The following is a 22139-nucleotide window of genomic DNA, read 5'->3' as shown; positions in this document are numbered from 1 at the left end:
CTGGGTTATTTGTGGCTAATTTCAGTGCAGCTGCATTGGAGGTTGGCGATGTAACAAAGCATGAATACTATTGGAGCAGTTGTTTTGGAGACCTGCAACAGTAGATTTAAACAGAATAAAAAAAGAAATGTAATTTAAGTATTTTAAAAAGCAGTAAAAAGAGCTGATTAAAAACAAAAGTAAAATTATTATTATTATTATTTTGTGTCAATATTGCCCATCCTTAAGTAGCATGATGCATCACAATGAAAAGATGAAAACACATTAGCATTTTGACATTAGCATTTTCCACACCTAATATTAAAACACTGAACGCAGCCGATCCGATAATAATTTCAGACATTTGAAGAGTGTCTGGTGCACTGTGCAAGGTACTACAACAACAACAACAACAACAACAACAACAACAACAACAACAACAACGGTAGGTAATTGTTAAATGGTGAAACTGTCCTCAAAGTAAAACTGTGATACCACTATCATAATATTAATATAGCTCAAAACATTTGTATTTCAATTATTATTATTTTTTTTGCTTATTTTTGTTGTTTATGTCAATATTCATTTCAAGAACCTTTCAAAACCAAACACACACAGCAAACCAAAAAGAACAGCCTTGTACAAAGAAGAAGTGCCTGGCACCACTCTAGGCTATAAAAGTGATAGCACTGACTGTGTTCAAAAATACACCACATTCACTTCAAAACATTATGCTTCATGTCTGAATTCAACTTGCAGAGCTATTTTATTACTGCTGGCTCTTGGTTTTTCACATCGTATCATATCAGCACTGCGTCATGGTCAGTGCAAATATATATAATTCTACCCTACATGTTGTACAACTCAATAGATAAAACCAAACAGCGCTGCTCATGTTATTGCTTCACCTGGAGTATTTGTATGGAATTAAACCAATCTATCTTCCATTTATTCAATTTAAAGAAGAACTAAGTAACTCTGGCGATAGATTTCTTTCTTTCTTTATAATAATAAAGGCAGTAGATTCACATATTTTCAGGTCGATGTCGGCAAATGTTGCAAGGTTGGTTTTCCGCCCAGAGACAACAAGGGGGTGACAACAGACACTTCAAACACCACGAAAATACATATTTAACCATCACAAAGTCTTACAAAGCTGTTCAATAAGGTGGAAATGTTACATAGTTCTGCTTTAAGATGTTTTATTGCAATAATAGACATGTGAGCAAAATCTAACATGTATCTTTGGGGGCGACACCTGCTTATCAATGTGTTAGATAGGTATAATGTCAATATTGCCTCTCCTTGAACCGACACCTTAACGTGGTGGAGGGGTTTGAGTGCCCGAATGATCCCGGGAGCTATGTTGTCGGGGGCTTCAAGCCCCTGGTAGGGTCTCCCAAGGCAAACAGGTCCTAGGTGACGGGTCGGACAAAGATCGGTTCAGAAGCCCTTTATGATGAGTTCACAAACAAGGCCGATTACGTCGCCCGGATCGGCGTCACCAGGGCCCCATCCTGGAGCCAGGCCTGGGATGGGTGCTCGATGGCGAGCGCCTGGTGGCTGGGTCTTACCCCACGGGGCCCGGCCGGGCACAGCCCGAAGGAGCGACGTGGGGCCGCCCTCCCGTGGGCCCACCACCCGCAGGAGGATCCATAAGGGGCCGGTGCAGAGAGATCTGGGCGGCAGTCGAGGGGAGGGGCCTCGGCGACCAGATCTCCAGACACAGAGACTAACTCTGGGGACATGGAATGTCACCTCGCTGGGGGGGAAAGAGCCTGAGCTTGTGCGGGAGGTTGAGCGATACCGACTAAATATAGTCGGCCTCATCTCCACGCACAGTTTGGGCTCTGGAACCCATCTCCTCGAGAGGGGCTGGACGCTCCACTTCTCTGGTGTTGCCCGCGGGGAGAGGCGGCGGGCTGGTGTGGGCTTGCTTATAGCCCCTCAGCTCAGCCGCCACATGTTGGAGTTCACACCAGTGAACGAGAGGGTCGCGTCCCTCCGGGTGGGGGACAGGTCTCTCACTGTTGTGGCGGCCTACGGGCCGAACAGCAGTGCAGAGTACCCGGCCTTCTTGGAGTCCTTGGGAGGGGTAATGGACAGTGCACCGACCGGGGACTCCGTTGTTGTACTGGGGGACTTCAACGCCCACGTGGGTAATGACAGTGACACCTGGGGAGGGGTGATCGGGAAGAACGGCTTCCCCGATCTGAACCCGAGCGGTGTTCAGTTATTGGACTTCTGTGCTAGCCACGGATTGTCCATAACGAACACCATGTTCAAGCACAAGGGTGTCCATCAGTGCACATGGCACCAGGACACCCTAGGCCGGAGGTCAATGATCGACTTTGTTGTCGTGTCATCTGATCGGGGTGTCCTTTGGGGGGTGCTCCGGGAGTACGGGGTCCGGGCCCTTTGCTCAGAGCTGTCCGGTCCCTGTATGACCGGAGCAGGAGATGTGTTTACATTGCCGGCAGTAAGTCAGACCTGTTCCCAGTGCATGTTGGACTCCGCCAGGGCTGCCCTTTGTCACCGGTTCTGTTCATAATTTTTATGGACATAATTTCTAGGCGCAGTCAGGGGTCGGAAGGTGTCCGGTTTGGGGACCACAGGATCTCATCTCTGCTGTTTGCAGACGATGTTGTCCTGATGGCTCCATCAAACCCGGACCTGCAGCATGCACTGGGACGGTTTGCAGCCGAGTGTGAAGCGGCTAGGATGAGAATCAGCACCTCCAAATCCGAGGCCATGGTTCTCGACCGGAAAAAGGTGACTTGCCCTCTTCAGGTGGGTGGGGAGTCCTTGCTCCAAGTGGAGGAGTTCAAGTATCTCGGGGTCTTGTTCACGAGTGAGGGAAGGATGGAGCGTGAGATTGACAGGCGGATCGGTGCAGCGGCTGCAGTGATGCGGTCGCTGCATCGGACCGTTGTGGTAAAGCGGGAGCTGAGCCGAAAGGCAAAGCTCTCTATTTACCGGTCGGTCTACGTTCCTACCCTCACCTATGGTCATGAGCTTTGGGTAGTGACCGAAAGAACAAGATCGTGGATACAAGCGGTCGAAATGAGTTTCCTCCGCCGTGTGGCTGGGCGCTCCCTTAGAGATAAGGTGAGGAGCTCGGCCACACGGGGGGAGCTCGGAGTAGAGCCGCTGCTCCTCCACGTCGAGAGGAGCCAGCTGAGGTGGCTCGGGCATCTGTTCCGGATGCCTCCTGGGCGCCTCCCTCGGGAGGTGTTTCAGGCATGTCCCACCGGGAAGAGGCCCCGGGGAAGACCCCCGGAGGAGTTAGAGGAAGTGTCTGGGGAGAGGAAGTCTGGGAGTCCCTGCTCAGACTGCTGCCCTCGCGACCCGGCCCCGGATAAAGCGGCAGAAAATGGATGGATGGATGGTATAATGCCATTTCGTGAAACATTTTAAGCAAAGCAATAAAATCCTAAAATCTTCAAAAGTTACACTTAAACCAAACTTTTTTTTTATATTTTCAGATCCTTGAGTGACTATGTTGCACTTTGTAATAAGAGTATGTGAATACTAGAGATGTGCCAAAAGGTATGATATAGGACCTAGTTATACAGATTTACATATCAACTTCCTTCTTTCATGGTTTGAAAAGCAGGTACTACGGCTTTAACCAAACTAACAAACCAAGTCCAGCTGCAGGTTTGTTCTAAATAATAAGAAAGAAACACGTGCGGTGGTAGAGCGTACACTGTGGGGCTTAGGGGGAGGGCAGTGGTGAGATTTATGAGTTGACATTTTCGCCAAAGTTCAGACAGCACACTGACAATAAATGGTGACAAGCTGCCCATGGTAACACAAGGCATCAACGGACAGACAAATCCAATTTCCACTTATGAAGTAGAGATGTAGCTTGTAAACTAGCTCGACGACACCTAATCAGGCTTGTCTCTACAACACAGCACTGAGCGCATCAAACGTACAGCACCAGCCGCCCAGTTAATTAGAAGGGAGCATTCTTCTTTGAGCCTTTTGTTTTAGACCACATTACTTCTGAACTATTTGTCATGGTATTTGCAGCATCCTCCGTCCGGGTAATGCCTGAGCGCTGCGGCACAGAAGACATGTTTGTTTGCAGAAAAGTAGCTTTCATCAACGCTTTTGACAAGAGCGTCCCAGATGGGAAACGAGTCCTGCAGTAGAGGCGCTCGCTGCCTTTTAGAGGAGATAATGGATTTGGGAAAACAGCTTGGTTGGCACCACCAGTCAGCACTTATGTTGTTTAAGAGTACAGTTACAATGAGGTATGAGAATTACATGATTGTGCATTAATCATGTATTGTCACTAAGTACGGCATGCAGTGAAATTAAAGCGATGAGGAGAGTAACTCATGAGGTAAGTGAGGTGGGTCATCCATCATGGTTTTGTGCTGTCAGATTTTGTTTTATTTTGCAATGAGAAAATGAGATGATACCGCTCTAATCAATTGTATACACTGTTCCAAGTGTGGGAGACTAAAATTGTCATTCATTTTAATTACAGACAAAGTATCAACCACCACAGGTTTGCTAATATGAGATCCGTTATCATCAGCTGCAACATATTTATCAAAAAGAGCATGGCATTAGGCCTGCAACTTTAGCTTATTTTAGTAGTCGACTAGTTGTTGATTTTTTTTTTTTTTTTTCAATTAGTCACATGATTACTTCTATTGAACACTGAGATGTTCCAAATACAAAGGTCAAATATGGTGACTGAAGACTTCTAGTCATAGCATATTATTTTTATTATTGGTAGTAGTAGTAGTAGTAGTAGTAGTAGTAGTAGTAGTAGTAGTAGTAGTAGTAGTAGTAGTAGTAGTAGTAGTAATAGTATTGTTATTATCAATAATAATGTATTTATTTGCTTCAATTATTTTCCATTTTGATGTAATAACGCAACTGTCTTTGTCTTTAAAAAAAAGAAAAAATCTTAATTAATGACGCATGACAATGTGTTCTCTTTTAAAACCATTAAACAGTAAAACAAAGATAACAAACAAACACAGATTTGCTAATTTTCTCTAGAAATTTAAAATTATACTTTCTTGATAACTGTAAATATGTTCATGTTTATATGACTTCACTATTGGCTGTAATGTTTGCACCTGCCCTGGGAATATGGATGGAAACTAGCTTTTTGCATGTCAAATCTTCAATTGACTTTTTTTTACATATGTGACACTAAACTAGATTACATTTATTTATTGGATTAATCAATTAATCTTGACCTCCCTGAACAAATAAACCTACTAATGTGTGTGTAAGAGCCTTCTGTAAGTAAGTAAAGTAAGTAAACTTTATTTGTACGTTTTTTTAATGCTTTTCACGAACACAGTCTCAATGTGTTTCACACAGTAGTAAAATACAGTTCAAAAGTCTTTAGATGCTTTGGTAAAGCTTTCATTATCATGCTATGAAGGCCACTTCCAGCATTATATCAGTAATAACATTCAGCTCAATGCCATTGTTCCCTTTAAGATGGCCTTGAAAATAAAATACTACACACAGTGCTCTAATATCTGCCATTGGAATATAGATTTTTGTGATGGGCAGTCCTCAAGTCAATGGTCAATGGTCAACTCAAAGGTCTCTAGGACATGGCAATACTCTGTTTAAATGTAACTCTTAATCGCACACACACAGAGGAACGTCACTGCTGCATCAATGAAAATATCACACCCAATTCAATGTCTGATGAGCAATGAAAGCATTGACTGGGTAATGAGGTAATACAAGGACACATTCTGAATGTCAACAAGACTATTCTGTTCACTGTAATAGAACAATGGATAAATCGCAATGAGTCACAAAAAAGTATATTGTCTATAATATATGTATATATACTTTCAAACGGCTGGAAAAAAAAACAATACAAAGGGAATTAAAATGTAATCATCCAAACAAGGCTATGAGATGATATTTCTGCAGTCTTGTGTTTAAGATCCAATATCCATTAACATTTTGAGTGATAATTGAACGTCAACCCAAACATTTAGAGCACATTTTAGCACATTTTAGTCAATATCCCCAACACCAACTCACTGCCAGTTCAAAACCAGTTTAAATGGAGAAAGATGAGCAAGGAAACATATCAGGGGCACAACCAACGTCCAATAAACATATGAAGCACTGCACATGTAGCAGTAAAAGAACAGTTTGCAATCTGAACCCGTTGCATGCCATGTTAAGATTACACTGAAAGAAAGACCATTTGTAGGAGCTCAGAGCTTTTCATTACGTGTTATATATTGCTTACTATAATCCACCTATTAATTTGGCATACATAACAACTTTTTATTTGTAAGTCTTGCTCTTTTTATGGCACCAATTATCTCCTTAAGAGACCTGAATTTATCTTTCAAGTGATACTGCTGAACAGAGAGGAAAGGGAGTATCCCAAAGTACTCATTAAATGTGGCAATCAGAAATCTGCATCATACACTGGCCGTTCAAAAGCACATAATATTTACAAACATGTAGAGGCTGGTGCAATACGACAGTCAATAATTAATAATTCATACATCAGTTCATAACATATGTCATATAGCAAGAGTTTTTTTTTTAAATGTATTAGGTCAAGAAGACTATAGGAGACAGCTGTAACAATCTAAAGCTACTACTCCAGCACTAGCCCCTCGAGGCTGGGGTTCAGAAAAGGCATCTCGTATCATTTCTTTCCACAAAAACAAGAGGCCCACAATAATCCCCCTGGCTAAGTCTTGAGCGCAAGGACACAAGGGCCACCATTTCTGATTTTGAAGTCCTCTCCCTCTCACTTCTCGGTTTCTATGGGTCAGTGCACTCTGACACACACACATACAAGTAACTGGTACAACTGAGTATTGGAGTTATGGAATGTGATAATTAGATTAGCCAAGTATCCAACAGGCGCTCTGCAAACGAACATTGTACTCTATCATAATGTTTACAGTACTTACTATGCACTTGACTCATTCACGCAGAAGCTAAACAAAGCAGCACTCATCTCTTATCAGCTGCTGCACTTGCTGTAGTGGTGCAGTGTCGCCTTCACTCGAGAAAGATCCCACAAGCAGATTTTCCCAATAAAAGGCCGAGCTGAATACGAGCCAAAAAGGAGCGAGATGGAAACTTTTTATCCCTGACTTTGAGCGCACACTTCTGCTACGGATTGAGAGCTTCATTCCTTTACTCGCTCAGTCCGGCCGGATAGTAACGGCACGACTCCCTCCCATCAGGGAATACCTCAGCTGCTTATTAGATCCTCTTCTGTTCCCCTTTCCTGCACTCTAAACCACTTTTGTGTCATAGACTCCCTTTTTCACAGAATTCTTTATCGCTGAAGTAGTAACTCGTAACCGTATGTAACCTTAAAATGTAAAATGCTTACATAAACTCAGATTCAAAATATGAAAAAAAAATGTACATGTCAAGGAATAATTTATAATAATCCCAGTTACACTATTGTAAAAACTGGAACAAGTAATAATATAATAAAAATGATCATGTTTTAGAATGTCTATGCACAAGAAAGTTTCATCCAGTTGATCACATACTAAAGGAGTGTTAGACAGTGTGAATACAGTTTTTTACGGATTTCATTGTGTAACATTAACATTGAAAACTTGATATTATTACATACTTTCTTACAATGATGGTAGCCAGTCCAAATAGTGATTTACTTAAAGAATATGTCGTGAAAAGCACACCCCATAATCTAATCAAGACTGGGGAGTTAAAAATTCTTGACATTTGCATAATCTTCCAATTCACAGCAACGCAGTCCTCCACTGAAAGTGGCACAGTTGTTTCAGTCAAATTCAGACCATTAAGTCATTCTGTAAGAACTCACACAATGAAATACAACTAAACAAACACGCCTGTCAATCTTTTTAATCAACCCCCGAAATTACAGGCAAAACCATAGGAATTTAGGATCCAGGAATTTCATTTACGGTATGTACAGTTGAGTTTTATCCATTGAAAATGGTGCAAGCAGAGCATGAATCATGGAACAAGGAGCAATGGACACAAGGGAAAAATGACTCATAGCACAGAGGGATATTAACTTTTGCTGTAGCCAGTTAAAATAAAATGTTTTTTTAGATACAACTGTCCTTTTATTCTTTCAATGTTCTTAGCAAAAGTAGGTGTTAACCTCCAAATTTAAATACAAATTTTGGCAGTGCTTTAAACTACGGTTAGTGATGCCACTGGATTATCAGGGAAATTAATGGATTCCTCCAAATACTTTGGGTTTGAAGCAGGGTGTAACGGGCTGACAACAAGTACCGGTACATTTAATTTAAGACACTTTTGTTACTATGTTGTGGCCATATCTGCTTGCCAATGCCCGATCTTGCCAGCGCTCGGAAGCTAAACAGGGCCTGGTTAGCACTTGGATGGGAGACCTCTGGAACGCCAGATGCCACAGAGGGGGCGCTAGAGGAAATGTTGCTGTGCCGCTGGGCAAGACACTTCACACACACATTGTCTAATAAAGTGCTTGAGTGCCTTTGACGGTGGGAAAGTGCTATATAAACACGCTATACTAAAATAAGATGGTACGCATTTTTCGGCTCTATAGTTATAATCTATGAGGAACAAACAAGAATATGTTTTCTGAGACAATATTGATCTAAAAAAAAATTAACAAATTCAAAAGTTCAAAAATTGATTTCCATCCGCCTCTTTACTGTAAACACTATCACTGACCATGTTCACACCTCGGTTGCAAACTGTGAATATTATATGTACAAGTAGGACTCAGCAACGCTGTTGAATCCTACATGTATCTCATGGACGAAGGATTACATCGACTAGTTTCTAACACAACTGCACTGTCATTACTCTGCATGCAATGACACAAAATCCCAGAGTACTGAGTGAAGCACATCTGCCTTGGATCAATCGCTTATACTTTCAATCACAAGCGCAGTTAGCGCACACACAATAGCCATAATCTAATTCAGATTCAGCTGACTTCATTGCCAGACCAATTTAATTAGCTGTAACAAGTGTATCATTAATATCATTAGGCTGTTAGGGGCAAATGATATGCTTCTGCAGAAAAGGCAGAATACAGATGAAAGGCATTTGAAATCAATGGCAGGATCGATCCATAGTGAATGTTGCAGTGTAGTCATGTGGACAGGCAGTAGATAGTGTGGCAGAACAGTGTTTCGTCTATAAGAGATATCACTCCCTCCAGTATTAATGAACTGGGTTAATAACAGTAGTGTGTGCTCTTTCTAACCCAGGCACCGGCAGTGGCCATTAAGCAGATAAGCATTCTGCTGCAGGATTTGCACATTTGGTCGACCTTTATCAGTTCCACAGCAGACTGCCTTAGCCTCGCTCTGCTCTATTGTACTTTGGAGGAAAAAAGATTACTTCCAAAAAAGGGCGATTTCTATTTTACTTTTTATTTTCCAGGTCCTGCAGCACACACACAGACCCAGACACAGACACAGACACAGACACAGACACAGACACACACACAGATACAGACACAGACACAGACACAGACACAGACACAGACACACACACACACACGCACACACACCATTCTCTATACCGACTTCAATACCACAATGAATGATTATTAAACATGTTCTTTTTCATTATAATTTATGTTTTATTTAACTGAACTCCACTCAAAACAACTTAAAAAAAAGTCCCCAAGCTTATCATTGATGTGAAATGACTGAATCTCAATTAAAGTTCGATGAATTGCGCAGCCCTAATAGTCAGTCACCTCTTTGCACCCTTGTCCTTTATCAAAGAAACGCTGCTAAGTGTGAACCTATTACCATTCAACCATAACTCTGTACAAAAGGCAGAAACTCCCGATGGAGATAAGTGTAACAGTATAATATAAAATATAACAGTTGTTTAGATTTGCCAGCATCTGTATTAGCATCAGTGGGTTTGGTTTCAATTTAAAGAGCTGACACCTCATTAACATTCAAATCACAATCATCTGACACAGCACATTTCACTGCAGGAACAGTGGTCCTTCAGGCCAAGCTGTCTCAAAATCCAAGCATGGCAACAGCTAATTATATTAGGAGTGAATACAAAAAAAACACAAAAACAAGAGAAGGCACATTTTCCAGTCTCTGTGCCTGTTACTTTGTTCTGAATAGGCTCAAAACCACATGAGAAAAACTGAAGAAAGTAGGTGCTGCCTTCCACTAACATCTGATTTCATGCATGCCTAGTTTAGAAAAGACAAAAGAGGCACAAGGCCGAAGCGTATAAATACTGGCATTATGAAGCGCTCTGACCCACTCAAGAGTTCACACACCAGCTTCACGATTGGCTCCAGTCTTTATAGAGAAATACAACAATCTGTGGATCGAGCTGTGTGACAGAGACCACCAGCCGTGAGCTCTTCACAAAACATAGTTAGACCCGTTAAATGTTTAGATATACTGTCTCCAGCAAATAGAGAAATAGGTCTCGTCTTAATCAACTTGGAAGATGGCATGCGTATTTCTCAAGCTAAATCATTCAGTATTGTTGTACTATCTGTTGAATGTTAATAAAGCTGAGATCCATTTTGTTTAAAGATTACAAGAATTGACATGGTTTGTCATTATATGTCTCTTTGAAACACATTTCTCTAGAAACAAAATCTGTTTCTTTCAACCAGTAAATCTAATAAAAATGTGTGTATTATTATTATTGTTATTTTAAACAAAGCAAACAAAATACATATAAATGTAATAATATAGAATTTAATGTATGTCTTTCAGGGCTCTCAAGGTCACCACAAAATGTAGTCCTGTATAACCTATACTAAAAAAGGTGAACGGAAAGTGAAAAATGTAAATACACACTTCTCTTGCCTGCCCTTTTAAATATACATCAATAGGTCTTGTTTCAAGGGACCACCCTACACCGATACGAGACATTTGCGGCTTGACACGGTTGCCTGGAGCTTATCTAAAATGAAGAGCTCAATAACAACATGAGCTGTTGCCTCTGGATATTCGACTTTAATGGAAGTAACGTGCCGACCTTTGAGCCCTGTTCTCCAGTGGGTCGTGAGGACTATACACAGCATTAACCACCAGAGGTCAAAGGGACTCTCTAGACTCTGAGGTACCCATGCTTAGCTTAATATATCGCATTAAGGAAATAAATGCCTAACAACATGGTGATTAATATAATTCAGATGTTCATTACCAGACAATTGGCCTTTTGCAGCTCCTTATAGTATGGTCTTGATGCCTCCTCCATTTGTCGCTTACAGCAGGGTGCCTTCTGACAGGCAAAGGACGCTTTGACCATGTCACCTGCAGTGTCTTCATTGTTAAATTAAGTTGAGATCTTATTGCTTGTTTTTAGAGCGTTAAATGGTCTGGCACCTGTGTATTTGACTGAAATGGTATCTGTGTATGTTCCTGTCAGAGCACTGAGGTCATGTGACAAGCTGCTTTTAAACCGTCCCCACTCGAGACCAGAATGGACAGAGCTTTTGCGGTCGCTGGACACAAACTCTGGTATGGCCTCTCTGTAAGTGTTCGATCTGCTCATGACATTGACTGATTTATGTCTCTAGTAAAAATACATCTCTTTCCACTGCCTATCAAGGCAAGCTGAGTGAGACATTGTATTTATTGATGCTTTTACCTAATGTTTTCTTTTGTATATAGTTCTTATATCTGTAGTTGTTGATTGTAATATTGTTTTACATTTGTTCAGCACTTTAGGCACTGGTGAATATAGTTTAAATGTGCTTTATGGATAAACTTTGACCTTGACCAAAACATGTGGGTTGTGTTTTGTTGTTTGGGGCTGTTTTGGGTTGACAAGACTGAACTACAAGAGTAACCCACATTGACAAAAACACACTAATCATCACTTGGCAGTGAAATGTAGAACAGATGAAGACGCAAGGAGGAAAAAGAAGCTGAAATAGATGCTTGGCTCAGACAACACAACGTATTCTACTGCATGGAAAATAAGTAACCCAGCTTGAAGTCTATAATACAACATAGGGGTGTGTGATATGGAAAAATATAATAACGTTATGTACACTCATATCACTTAATTACCTTTTGGTTGAATAAAGACCCTGTGCTTTGATTAGTTGACTAAAAGAGGGCGACGTGTGGTGCTAGCAAAAGAGGACCTCTATGATCTGACCTTGTGTTGACAGAACCTGACTCTCAACTGGTTTCCTCTGTATAAATAACGGTTAATAAATGTATCAGATCCAAAGTGCACTGATAAGACCACAAGATTGCAGGGGTATTCTAGTAATGTAGAGGTAATACTGCTGTACCTATCTGTAAAAAGAAAGATTCAACACCCATACTTCTCAATACTCACTACAAGCCATCCCCTTTCTGCTGGTATTTATATAAATTATTTTAATCCTCATGGAACAATTAGATGACTAATGTAATCGATCACTTAATCGACAAACGATTAACTACAGAATAACTTGAAGGGGGAAAATAAAGTCCTCAGCTTCTTCAGACCTATCGCTTCACTGTAATTGAGTAACTTTACAGAGGCTGACCAATAGGAGGAGTGGATCGGGGGAAGTCTCTGTGTTTGAACATAGAGTAGCATTAAACAGAAAATATGTGAAACGCAATACAAAAAATTCAACCCAACATAGCATATCACAGCACAGGATTTGGATCATGATTAGATTTGTCTCACTGTAATGCCCTTAATCTTAATTGCACAGTACTAAAGGTTCTAGCAGTCACATATTGCATTCGACATTATAAAATGTAGAAGTCATACTAGAAGGCATTACAGTGCCAGAGCCAGTTTGACCCCATAAAAGAGATTTAGGTTGTAATTTGTTTGAATTTGACCGACTCACCCTGGAAATCCCTTCAGGGAGCTGTTCAATCCGTGTGCAGGAGGCTTAACTAGCAAAATGATCACCACATAGTCAGCAGAATGGGAATTAAAAATATTCAAGAAGAGCTTGAGGTTATGAACAATACTAAAGGACAGACTAAATGAGATAAACGGATTCCACTAAGCTCTTGTCCTTATCTATTGCATTTTATGGGAGCAACTCATTAACCAAAAAAACTGACTCATCCCAACAAAGAGCACACAGCTTGACCAGACACTACTCCACCTAGGTTATAGGTAACTCGAGGACGACATTCATTCATCATCATAGGCATCTGCAATTCACAAATGTGCGTATTAGCTGTAAAACCTAAGTTCAAAGCAATTTGCTTGCATCCTGCTGAGGTATCCTGGAGCAAGAAGCTTTTAAAGGACTAATTTATACCCACAGGCTCTGTATAGCTGAGGGAATAGAACCCCAAGAAAAAAACGGGTTTCCTGCGGGTTAATTGGTGTACTGCGATTTGCATAAATTGTAAAAAGATGAGGAGTAAAGGAGTGTGTAATGGCAGATACGTGGACAGTTATATATCTATGTCAATAAAGGGCATGTGCAATTTCATTTTAGACCTTGGAGGATACATTAGCAGAACTGTATTACCGTTTGGTGTCATTTTGTGTATTGACAACACTAACATTTATTATCATTCATAATTGGTAGTATTGATATTGTCATCGAACTCATTTTGAATAACCTTTCGCACATGTGCTCTCCCTGTTCTAAACCTGATATAAAAGGATTCTGAGCCTTCATAAAGGAGGCGTGCATCCATGCTCTGACTCTCAACATCCCCAGATAGCAGACGTATGTGAAGTACCTACTTACAGGGCTTTTAATGCTTGAAGATGTGGTTTATGACGTGAATGTTCTGAATTCTGTTCTGAAACAATGATTTACAGGAGAATCAAAGACTGTCAAATTCAACTTGGAGCAGGTCAACTAAAATGTGTTCCATTTGATCTACTGTTCAGTTGGAAAATTCACTTGATTGTGAATGTATGAGATTTTCATTTATTGTATAAAGTGACAATCTTAATTGACAAAATGCTTTTTGATTAAGGAGAAGACATTTTTGTTTTTGTTTGTCAAAGCCCATTTACATTATTTTTGACGAATAATGTTGTGAAGAATAAAGTTGCACTCAGATCAATTATATTTTTGTTACATGGGTTGAAAGCCTTTGGAATTAGTTGATCAGTTGATAGTGAGTAAGTCAATCTAAATTGTTATTGCTCAGTCTACTCCTTTTTTAAGTATTAAAGAAATGCATATGGTTGACAACAGAAAGGAGAAAGCATAAACTGAAACTGATTTACAACGAGATTGAATGAAGAGCTTAATATACCTTTTTACATTTGAATGTGCTGTTTACTAGTGCTTATCTGCTTGAATACTTGTTATTGCATCTTAGTGCATGGAGATACTTGATGATATTGAGAGCTTTTGTCAGTGCTTTGCGTCAGCTCCTTTTAGTAATTTAATCGCTGCTATGGGCATTCGACATTGTGCATTCGTATATGAAATAAATACTGGGCGGACTGGGTGATGCTCATGCCACACCCCCTTTTCTCAGTGTCTAAAGTACAAAAACCTGATCTGCAGCTGTCTGTTCTACCTGATCTGCAGCTGTCTGTTCTTTATGTCCCTGGTCCTGTCAAGAAGACTATACTTACAACAGTATCTTCTAACACACATTTACAAAGTCACGTGTAGACTGCAGACACAAACATATTCAAACGGCATATGTTTGGGACCAGATTATCTCTGATCTCTGATTGCCCTAATCCTCAAACATCAATATTTAATAAATCCCTGCAAAATGTAAAATGAATGGTCACCAGATGAAAATTAAATGAGGCAAAATTCAGTGCGTCGACTCGTTGGTCTCCAATACTTAAGACCAAAAAAATGTAATTGAAAGGTTGCTCATCTTGTCAGTCTATGGATTAACAGTGGACAGACTGGTTCAAAGAAAAACACATTAACTCAGTAACTCAAACATTGCCCGCGAATAAATACTTATGTACAAAGAAAACAAAAGCTGTAACAACAATTATAACCGGACATATTTGAATGCCGTTGTACACTTGTGTTTTGTCTGTGTCCAAATGTAATCCCAGCAGCAGTTCATGAAAGCAGGTCACATGCCAGGGCTTTTGTACAACGGCAAAGAAGCAGATAAACACCAGATCCTCTAACAATCGGATTCAGTTAACCCGCTTTTGTCAATGATGTCTAATCCCTTATACAGTCATGTCAGAAGTAGTATTATGTCATCCCTCCCATGACTCATGCTCCCAAACACACAAAATGCTTAAACTTTTGTCAGCAAATATGTAGAGTGGATAAAACAAGATGAACTGTCCTATCACCACCACTGCTCGGTGTAGCAATGTACTCATTTATTGTGAATTGATTAAATTGTGAATTGATTAACCTCTAATTTAAACTCTCAAATATATAAATTGTCAGGAAAATAAATTAAAAACACATAAATAAATATAAATATATTTTTAAACGATATAGCTTAAAGTCACTAACCATTATTTTAATTTAAACTATTACATTTTTAATTTAATAGTCATCTAGTTAACAATTACTTATTTTTTTCGATTAGTAAACTATCAAAGTATAACTTCTATCGTACATTTAAACTTTTTGAATACATTCTAACCCCCCCCCCAAAAGAATCAGAATCAGAAAGAGTTTATTGTCAATGAACAAAATTCAACTATCTGGCTATACAGTGTACGGTTCATACCATACACTGTATAGTCAGATAACGATTATTACGATTATCAAAATATAAATACGGTAAACCTATTTTTTACAGCCAACAAGCATGATTAGTTAATTACAGTAATCATTGCAGCTCTACAGATTAATACAATAATAGACCTTGTGATGATGCAAACATTGAACATTTCAGGCAGAAATATAAAACATTTTTGGGAATGTTATACTGGTACTTCTAATGAAAATTGTTACATTTTTATAAATCCATTTAGAATTTAAGGTTAATGTTTTCATTACATAACATTTTAGAGTTTACAGTGACTTCTTATTAGGACAAACTGCAGAGGCCACTGTACAGGGATATTTGATCTGCCAGCAAAATTGTACTGCAGAGCATCTCAGTCCAAAGAGCTGTGCAGTAAATAGTGCACAGTTACTGCAGTCTTGCCTTCTATCAATACTCGCCTTTCCCCCGCAATCTAAAGAAAATGCATCCCATTCTTGTAAGACGCTTGTTTGTTTGTGTCTGTATGCTGGGGAAGTCTCTCTATCGTTTCCCGCAGTTCTTATTACAGAATCTGCTGAACTCCTGCTGATGAATAAAAGCAGTCATTGCATGTGGGCCCAGAGGAGAGCTAGATTACACTGCTTCACAGAGTTAAGACAACACAGCTCCTCTGCACTGTCCAGGTCCAATGAGCAGCACAAAGGCAAACAATAGGACTAGCAGCACTAAAAATGACACAGCAGCATGTTGGACTGGCTTCACATCTGTTCTGCAGCAATACGGAGGGAGTAATTTAATCGATGTGCAACGTGTTTCTCTAACATGTTCCCTATTTGAGAGTATTTATAGTTTTAGGATTCTATAATGTGATGGTGTGCCGCAGATGAGGTGCAGGAGGACCTTTTTCTATCTATATATCAATTATGTTTCACAAGAAACAGTAAAAATTAACCTCCACCTCTAAATCAAACCCTATATGCCAAAAGTATGTTGTCTGTTGTCATCTGAATATATTTAGTTGTTTTTGTATTGTGCGCCAAAACCTTTTTCAATATAAATAGGGGGTGTAGCGAACTCTTCCAAGGGACTAGTTTATGCCCAGACCTGGACTATGAGTGAAACATACAGTCGATTAGAGTAAAAAAATCGATAACAGCGCATTTCAAAGTTCACACAAAAGAATGTAGAATGTACTAAAACAAATACTTTTCACTTTTAATGCAAAACTAGACACCTCCAAACTTTAAAAGTCATCATATTAATACTACCACTGACATATCTGGAGATGCTCTTATGTGTCTTTGCTACACATCACAAGCCGTCACATTATTGTGCAAATTAAATTGATAGATTAAATAAATTAGGTGAGATTCCACTTGGCTGGCAGCAGCTAACTGAATTTACGGGCTATTTTTAGACCCCTCGGTATCGTGAGACTGCAGAGCGTTTGTAGACTTAGAAAGCTTATTAAGTTAGGAATCCAAAGAAGGTAGGCCACATCTGGTGCGCTAACTGAAATGTCCAGCAAAGTCTTTACCAGAACTTTGTCTCCTTTTCTGTAGAATAGTTTGTTCCACTTTGCTAAAAAATCTAAAGTTCCCAATCTAGAAGGTCACTGCTTCTTGTTACACTTGAACAATGTACTCCCATCTGCAGATGCCTTCACTCTCTATTACGTGTCATCATTATGGCTATTCTTAGAAGCTTTAACTCTCCCTGGAAATATAAAAATGTCTGATCTTAAGGAGAGGTCGCTGTTGCAAAATATTCCCCTTTATTACGCAACTATCCAATGTACCAATTTTAGTTGTTTCATTTTCCTGATTCAGGCGACGTACCTGTCCTGCCATTCAGCTGCTGTTAACAAAGATATGACAAGCATACAGATGAAGCAATGTGGCATTTGGACGCACTGGAGCCTGTGACCAAAAGGACGGCATGGGGGATTAGCTTGGCTAAAGCATTTTAAGAGATAGTTTACACAGGAACTGACCATTCAAAACAGCACATTTTATGCCATCCAAGAGCTAAGGGAAAGCAGATGAAAAGACCACCATACATGACTGGACACTTAATTCATTGATGCTCTGAGGTGTGTTATAAATGTCACAATGTAGTCTTTAATAAAACATAATATTGATTTAGACATGGTCCAAATTGCTAATCTGTGCAGCCCGCCATGCATAGGTGAGATTTAGCGGTCAGTATTTACAGCCTACTGCGTCTGTGGATAAGATCACAGCAGGAGGCCTGACCAATGAGAAAGCACTGAAGAATGATAAATAGGTTAAGTAACCTTCTCGCTGTGGGTGACACCAACACACTGACAGAATCATAATAAGCTCAATATCTCATAGCTGCGAGGTTAGATTTGTAATGAGAATAAAATTACAATAGCATTTTAATTTTTAATAAGTCAGAGGGTGATTTTGAAAATTGACATCAAATTGAAACTTCTCGTCCTTCACTTCACGTCCTTAATTTTATTTGTTGCTGTTTGGAAAAACATGAGATTACTAAACATGAGATTAACGTAAAAAGGTCATTAGATATATAAAAATAGGATATATAGATTTAATAAACAATATTTAAATGAGTAAAACTGAATGTTGCTATGATGGATGACTACATTAGCACACAGTATAACATAAACAACCTGTGTCTGTGTGTGTGTGGGCAGGGCCTAAAAAGCCACTCTGGATCCTGAAGCAGCCCCATGTAAACAGAGCATTCCTATAGGGAGCATTATCTGGAAGGAGGGGGCTGCATCAGAGCTCTTCTTCACTCTAAAGTAGAGCCACTCTACATAGGTCGTGCATGAACTAGAGGGAAGTCTTAGCTAGATACAGCACAGTTCTGCTTACATCAACACAGTGGTCAATGACCTATGATCATAAAGCACTGCAGTGAGCTCTCTCTCTGACCACTCTCTGCCTCTCCATTTCTGCAAATATACACTGATTACTACACTATGCAAGATGCAGTCCCTAAGGGAAATCCACCGGCACATTGTCTTTTTTCAAAATAGCCAGTAAATACAAGCATGGATCAGCCTCAAACCTTTAGTGCCTGTTCAATACTTTCCAAACTAACAACATGCACCAGTACTTTAGCTTTAGCCTATTTAGAAAAAAGCAACCCTGCAGATGTCCTGGGGAAAGGCATACACACCTGTGCGTTGTACGATGCATAGCTTGGCTCCTGTGCTGTGTGCGAAGAGTAGACTGTCCTGGTTGGCCCAACATGTTTGCGGCAGGTCTGTGATTTGCTGTGCTCTGCTCCTCTCTGTTCCTGCTGCCTGTGTATCCCTCTCAGCTGGCTGCAAGTGCCGCTCTGCTGACGTCCTCCGCTTAACACTGTGGCGTTGATTCATTCAAAACATCCTCTTTCCCGCTTTTCTGCCGCTAAGGAGGAGCTAAAAATACATGCAGTCACTGAGCTGTCCCCCGTCTCCTCGAGTGGTGGGATTCTGAAAGGTTTTATCAAGGCCAGCCAACCTTACCAATACATCATGTTAGGCGCCCCAGAGCACCAGGCAAGACCACAAGAACAAAGCGATAACTATAACCTACATAATTGTACTCCTGCCCCTCCCTTACCTCACCACTGCTCTGCAATGCTAATATACGTTCTACAGCATCACTGTGACATCAGAGCAATTCCCTGATGTGGACATATGCTTTAAATGCAGTCTTTTCAGCTATACAACACAGATACAGAGTGACAAGGAGGGATACGTTTGGTCATAGGTTTAGGGTATTTTCAGAGGGAACAGGAGTTTGACAATGACAAATGACGGCTAAAGAGAGTTGGAAAGGCATACCCTGAACTCTGCTGGCAATTTGGCTCATGCACTGCCAGCTGAGCACCAGCTAAGCTTGTAAATATATTTAAGAAATATACTTTATTATGACAATTGCTTTATGCATTTGTGAAAAGTATTAGAAATATCAGTGGCATAAATATATGGCTTGCCTTGAATAAAAACAGAATTTCAGTTTTGGACAGGAAGTCAATGTACCGTTTGTGTTTTAGTGCAATATTGTGGTTTAAATAATGTTAAATAATAAATATAATAATGTAAATAATAATGTTAAATTTCATCTCTAAGTACCATAAAAAACATGTCCGCTTTAAGTGTTTTAAGAATTGTTTGTGCTTGATATGATTATTGGCATGTAAGTGGTCGAATGAGTGATATTTATGGCAATCCTCTTAAGTTAGTTAAGGGATGACAAACTAGTAGGAATAAAGATGAAGCTTACACTATGCAACATAAGCAAATATTTCAACCTTAATATATCAAGAGGTGTTTTGTCCAAAAAACACTATAGACTCCAAAAAATGCTTTATACGTGGCATGAGAAATTGAAATTAAGCCTGGGCTCAGACCCAAGCAGACTGATGACTATGCCATGCTCCAAATGCCTGCTATCAGCTAATAAGACAGTGGGGGCTGCTGATGAAAAATGCCTTCTTCATCCACAAAGGACACAGAAAGTCAAGTTGCAGTTTAAACTCAGAGCACCTGCACACATTTGGACACATGCACACATACATACACCAAGCAATAAATCTGTCTTGTTTTCCCTGATCTCCCCAACTTTCATCCTCTCCTGCTCACTCTCATTTATCTGCTCATGCTTCACAACACATTAGCATGCTACTGGGTGTGAAAAGTGCTCGTGCTACAAGGGAAATCCCATTTCAGCCCAGGGAGATAACGCTGGGTTGACAGTTCAGATGCGTGGAGCGGTGAGTAATTCTCACTTAACACGTGTAGTTGCCCTATTTGCAGAAGCTACACACCACCAATGCACAATGAGATTCTCAACAAACTTGAACACACTCTAACAATGTAATCAATAACGTATTTCTAAATCTCTACTCACCAGATTGTAGCCCAAATCAAAACTGTCCACTTGTTTGAAATCGGCGGATAAATAATGACGAGCTTCCAGTGCTGTTGTTTCTGTCCACTCGGTGTTTGTGAAAAGGGCACCGGGAGCAGTGTCAGATCGGAGAATAACTGCTGGTTCAGCCCTCACACGCTCTGCACACTATCACTCATTGTACTTTGTACTTTACTTCAATGTCCAATCCCTACAAAGTCTAAATATTATGGGCAAAAATGTTTACAAATGCTTTCGCTCTACAGCTATCTATAGTGTTGGAAACCACACACAGGAAGTTATGATCACATTTAGTTGTCCAGTCAATCTTTAAATGCTGACCTTGGTCTTTCATTGCAACCGGAGCTTTCCTGAGCCCCCTTTATCAGATCTCATGCCGGTCGGGGGAAAGAGGAGGGACGACAGACTAGAGTGGCTGTCTCTGGGCAGTGGTGCTATAGCTCAATAATCCATAGACAGTCACATACAGATAAGAGTCCAGAGCTGGATGAGAGGCTTAAGGTCGATATGAAGGATGGACACAGTCGGGTCAACTGTCATACCTCACTTTATCTTTAGTGCCCAGAAGACACAGATGTCTATATTTGTTTGAAAAGGAGAAAACTAGGTGTCAATTCAACAGTTAGAAAGATACACAACATTTTTACACTACTATAAAACATAGGACTGAATGAGAAAACGTATTACAGTTGTTGCCGCGATACTAACTCATTTTCGATACTAAGGTAAAGGTTTGATACTTATTAACAATTCCAATACGACAAACGTTATCTTTTAGAAAATAGAATGTACTTTTGAACAAAAATGACAGTGTGGTCAATGATCAAGACCAGTCAAAAACAATTCAGAAAAGGTCCAACTTTGTCCTGTTTATGTTATTTTTTTCTGTATTAACAGTTAGTACTAGTTTTAGTACTGCTTTGTATCTTAGTATATTTTTTTAACAACCCTAGAATACTATGCATACTACATAATACTACAAAACCTATGAAAACTTGAATGAGACAGGCTTATCATAATTTGATGGAAACAAAAGTATATAGAAACTCAACAGCATTATCTAGTGGCTGTAAACAGAATAGCATCCTAACTCCACAGGCCTAACTCAAACACAGAGCTATTATGTTTCCCATAAGGAAGATAGCACTGGTCAGATTAAATGATTTGTTAATATAAAGAATCAAATCAGAGTTGTCTAATATGACAGTTGGGAGTATGGATCATGAAAGTGTAATTTGCCTTGAATCTCTCCAGACGACAAGGCCCCTGAAGTGTTCAGAGGTGTGGTCAATGAGCTCAATAAAAGCTGGAGCGTAATAAATGCCTCTAACCTGCAAACCTGCTCTTGGGAGCTTTGGCCCTTTTAATTCATGTTTACAAGCTTTCCACCATTTTAAGAGTCAGGTTGTCCACAGTGAGAAATAGTTTGCACAGCTCGGTTTCATGAGCTGGTGCACTATATAACTTTTCTGCTGATAATCGCTCTTATAGCTCCATACAAATTCTACTTATGCATTATGTTCTCTTCTAGATAATAGGTTTCACTTATAACAAAGTATAATTATATCACAGCTGTTTAAACATGGAACTTATTCATAATATTACAATTAGAATTATACATATACATATCTAT

At 39.9% G+C, this 22139-nt stretch overlaps 1 protein-coding gene across 17 annotated transcripts in view; it reads right to left on the bottom strand.

Moving 5' to 3' along the window:
- The window catches only part of plekha7b (pleckstrin homology domain containing, family A member 7b), a 60894-nt gene that overhangs the window by 30423 nt on the left and 8332 nt on the right, over positions 1–22139 (bottom strand). The window contains exon 1 of one of the 17 annotated variants that reach the window (XM_072465547.1): positions 18765–19022. The exons of 15 other annotated variants lie outside the window; for them this stretch is intronic. In XM_072465547.1, coding sequence (XP_072321648.1) covers positions 18765–18838 — 74 coding nt within the window. In that variant the 5' untranslated portion in view covers positions 18839–19022. Of the gene's footprint in view, positions 1–6917; positions 7064–18764; positions 19023–22139 lie in introns of those variants that run through there. One more of the 17 variants, XM_072465549.1, reaches the window with a different exon arrangement.

Source organism: Eucyclogobius newberryi, unplaced genomic scaffold, assembly GCF_026437365.1.
Source record: "Eucyclogobius newberryi isolate DKJ021-1_F unplaced genomic scaffold, fEucNew1.0.hap1 SCAF_5, whole genome shotgun sequence".
Taxonomy (NCBI): Eukaryota; Metazoa; Chordata; class Actinopteri; order Gobiiformes; family Gobiidae; genus Eucyclogobius; species Eucyclogobius newberryi.
Note: the sequence above shows the minus strand (reverse complement) of the source record. Positions and strands in the feature narration are given on the sequence as shown.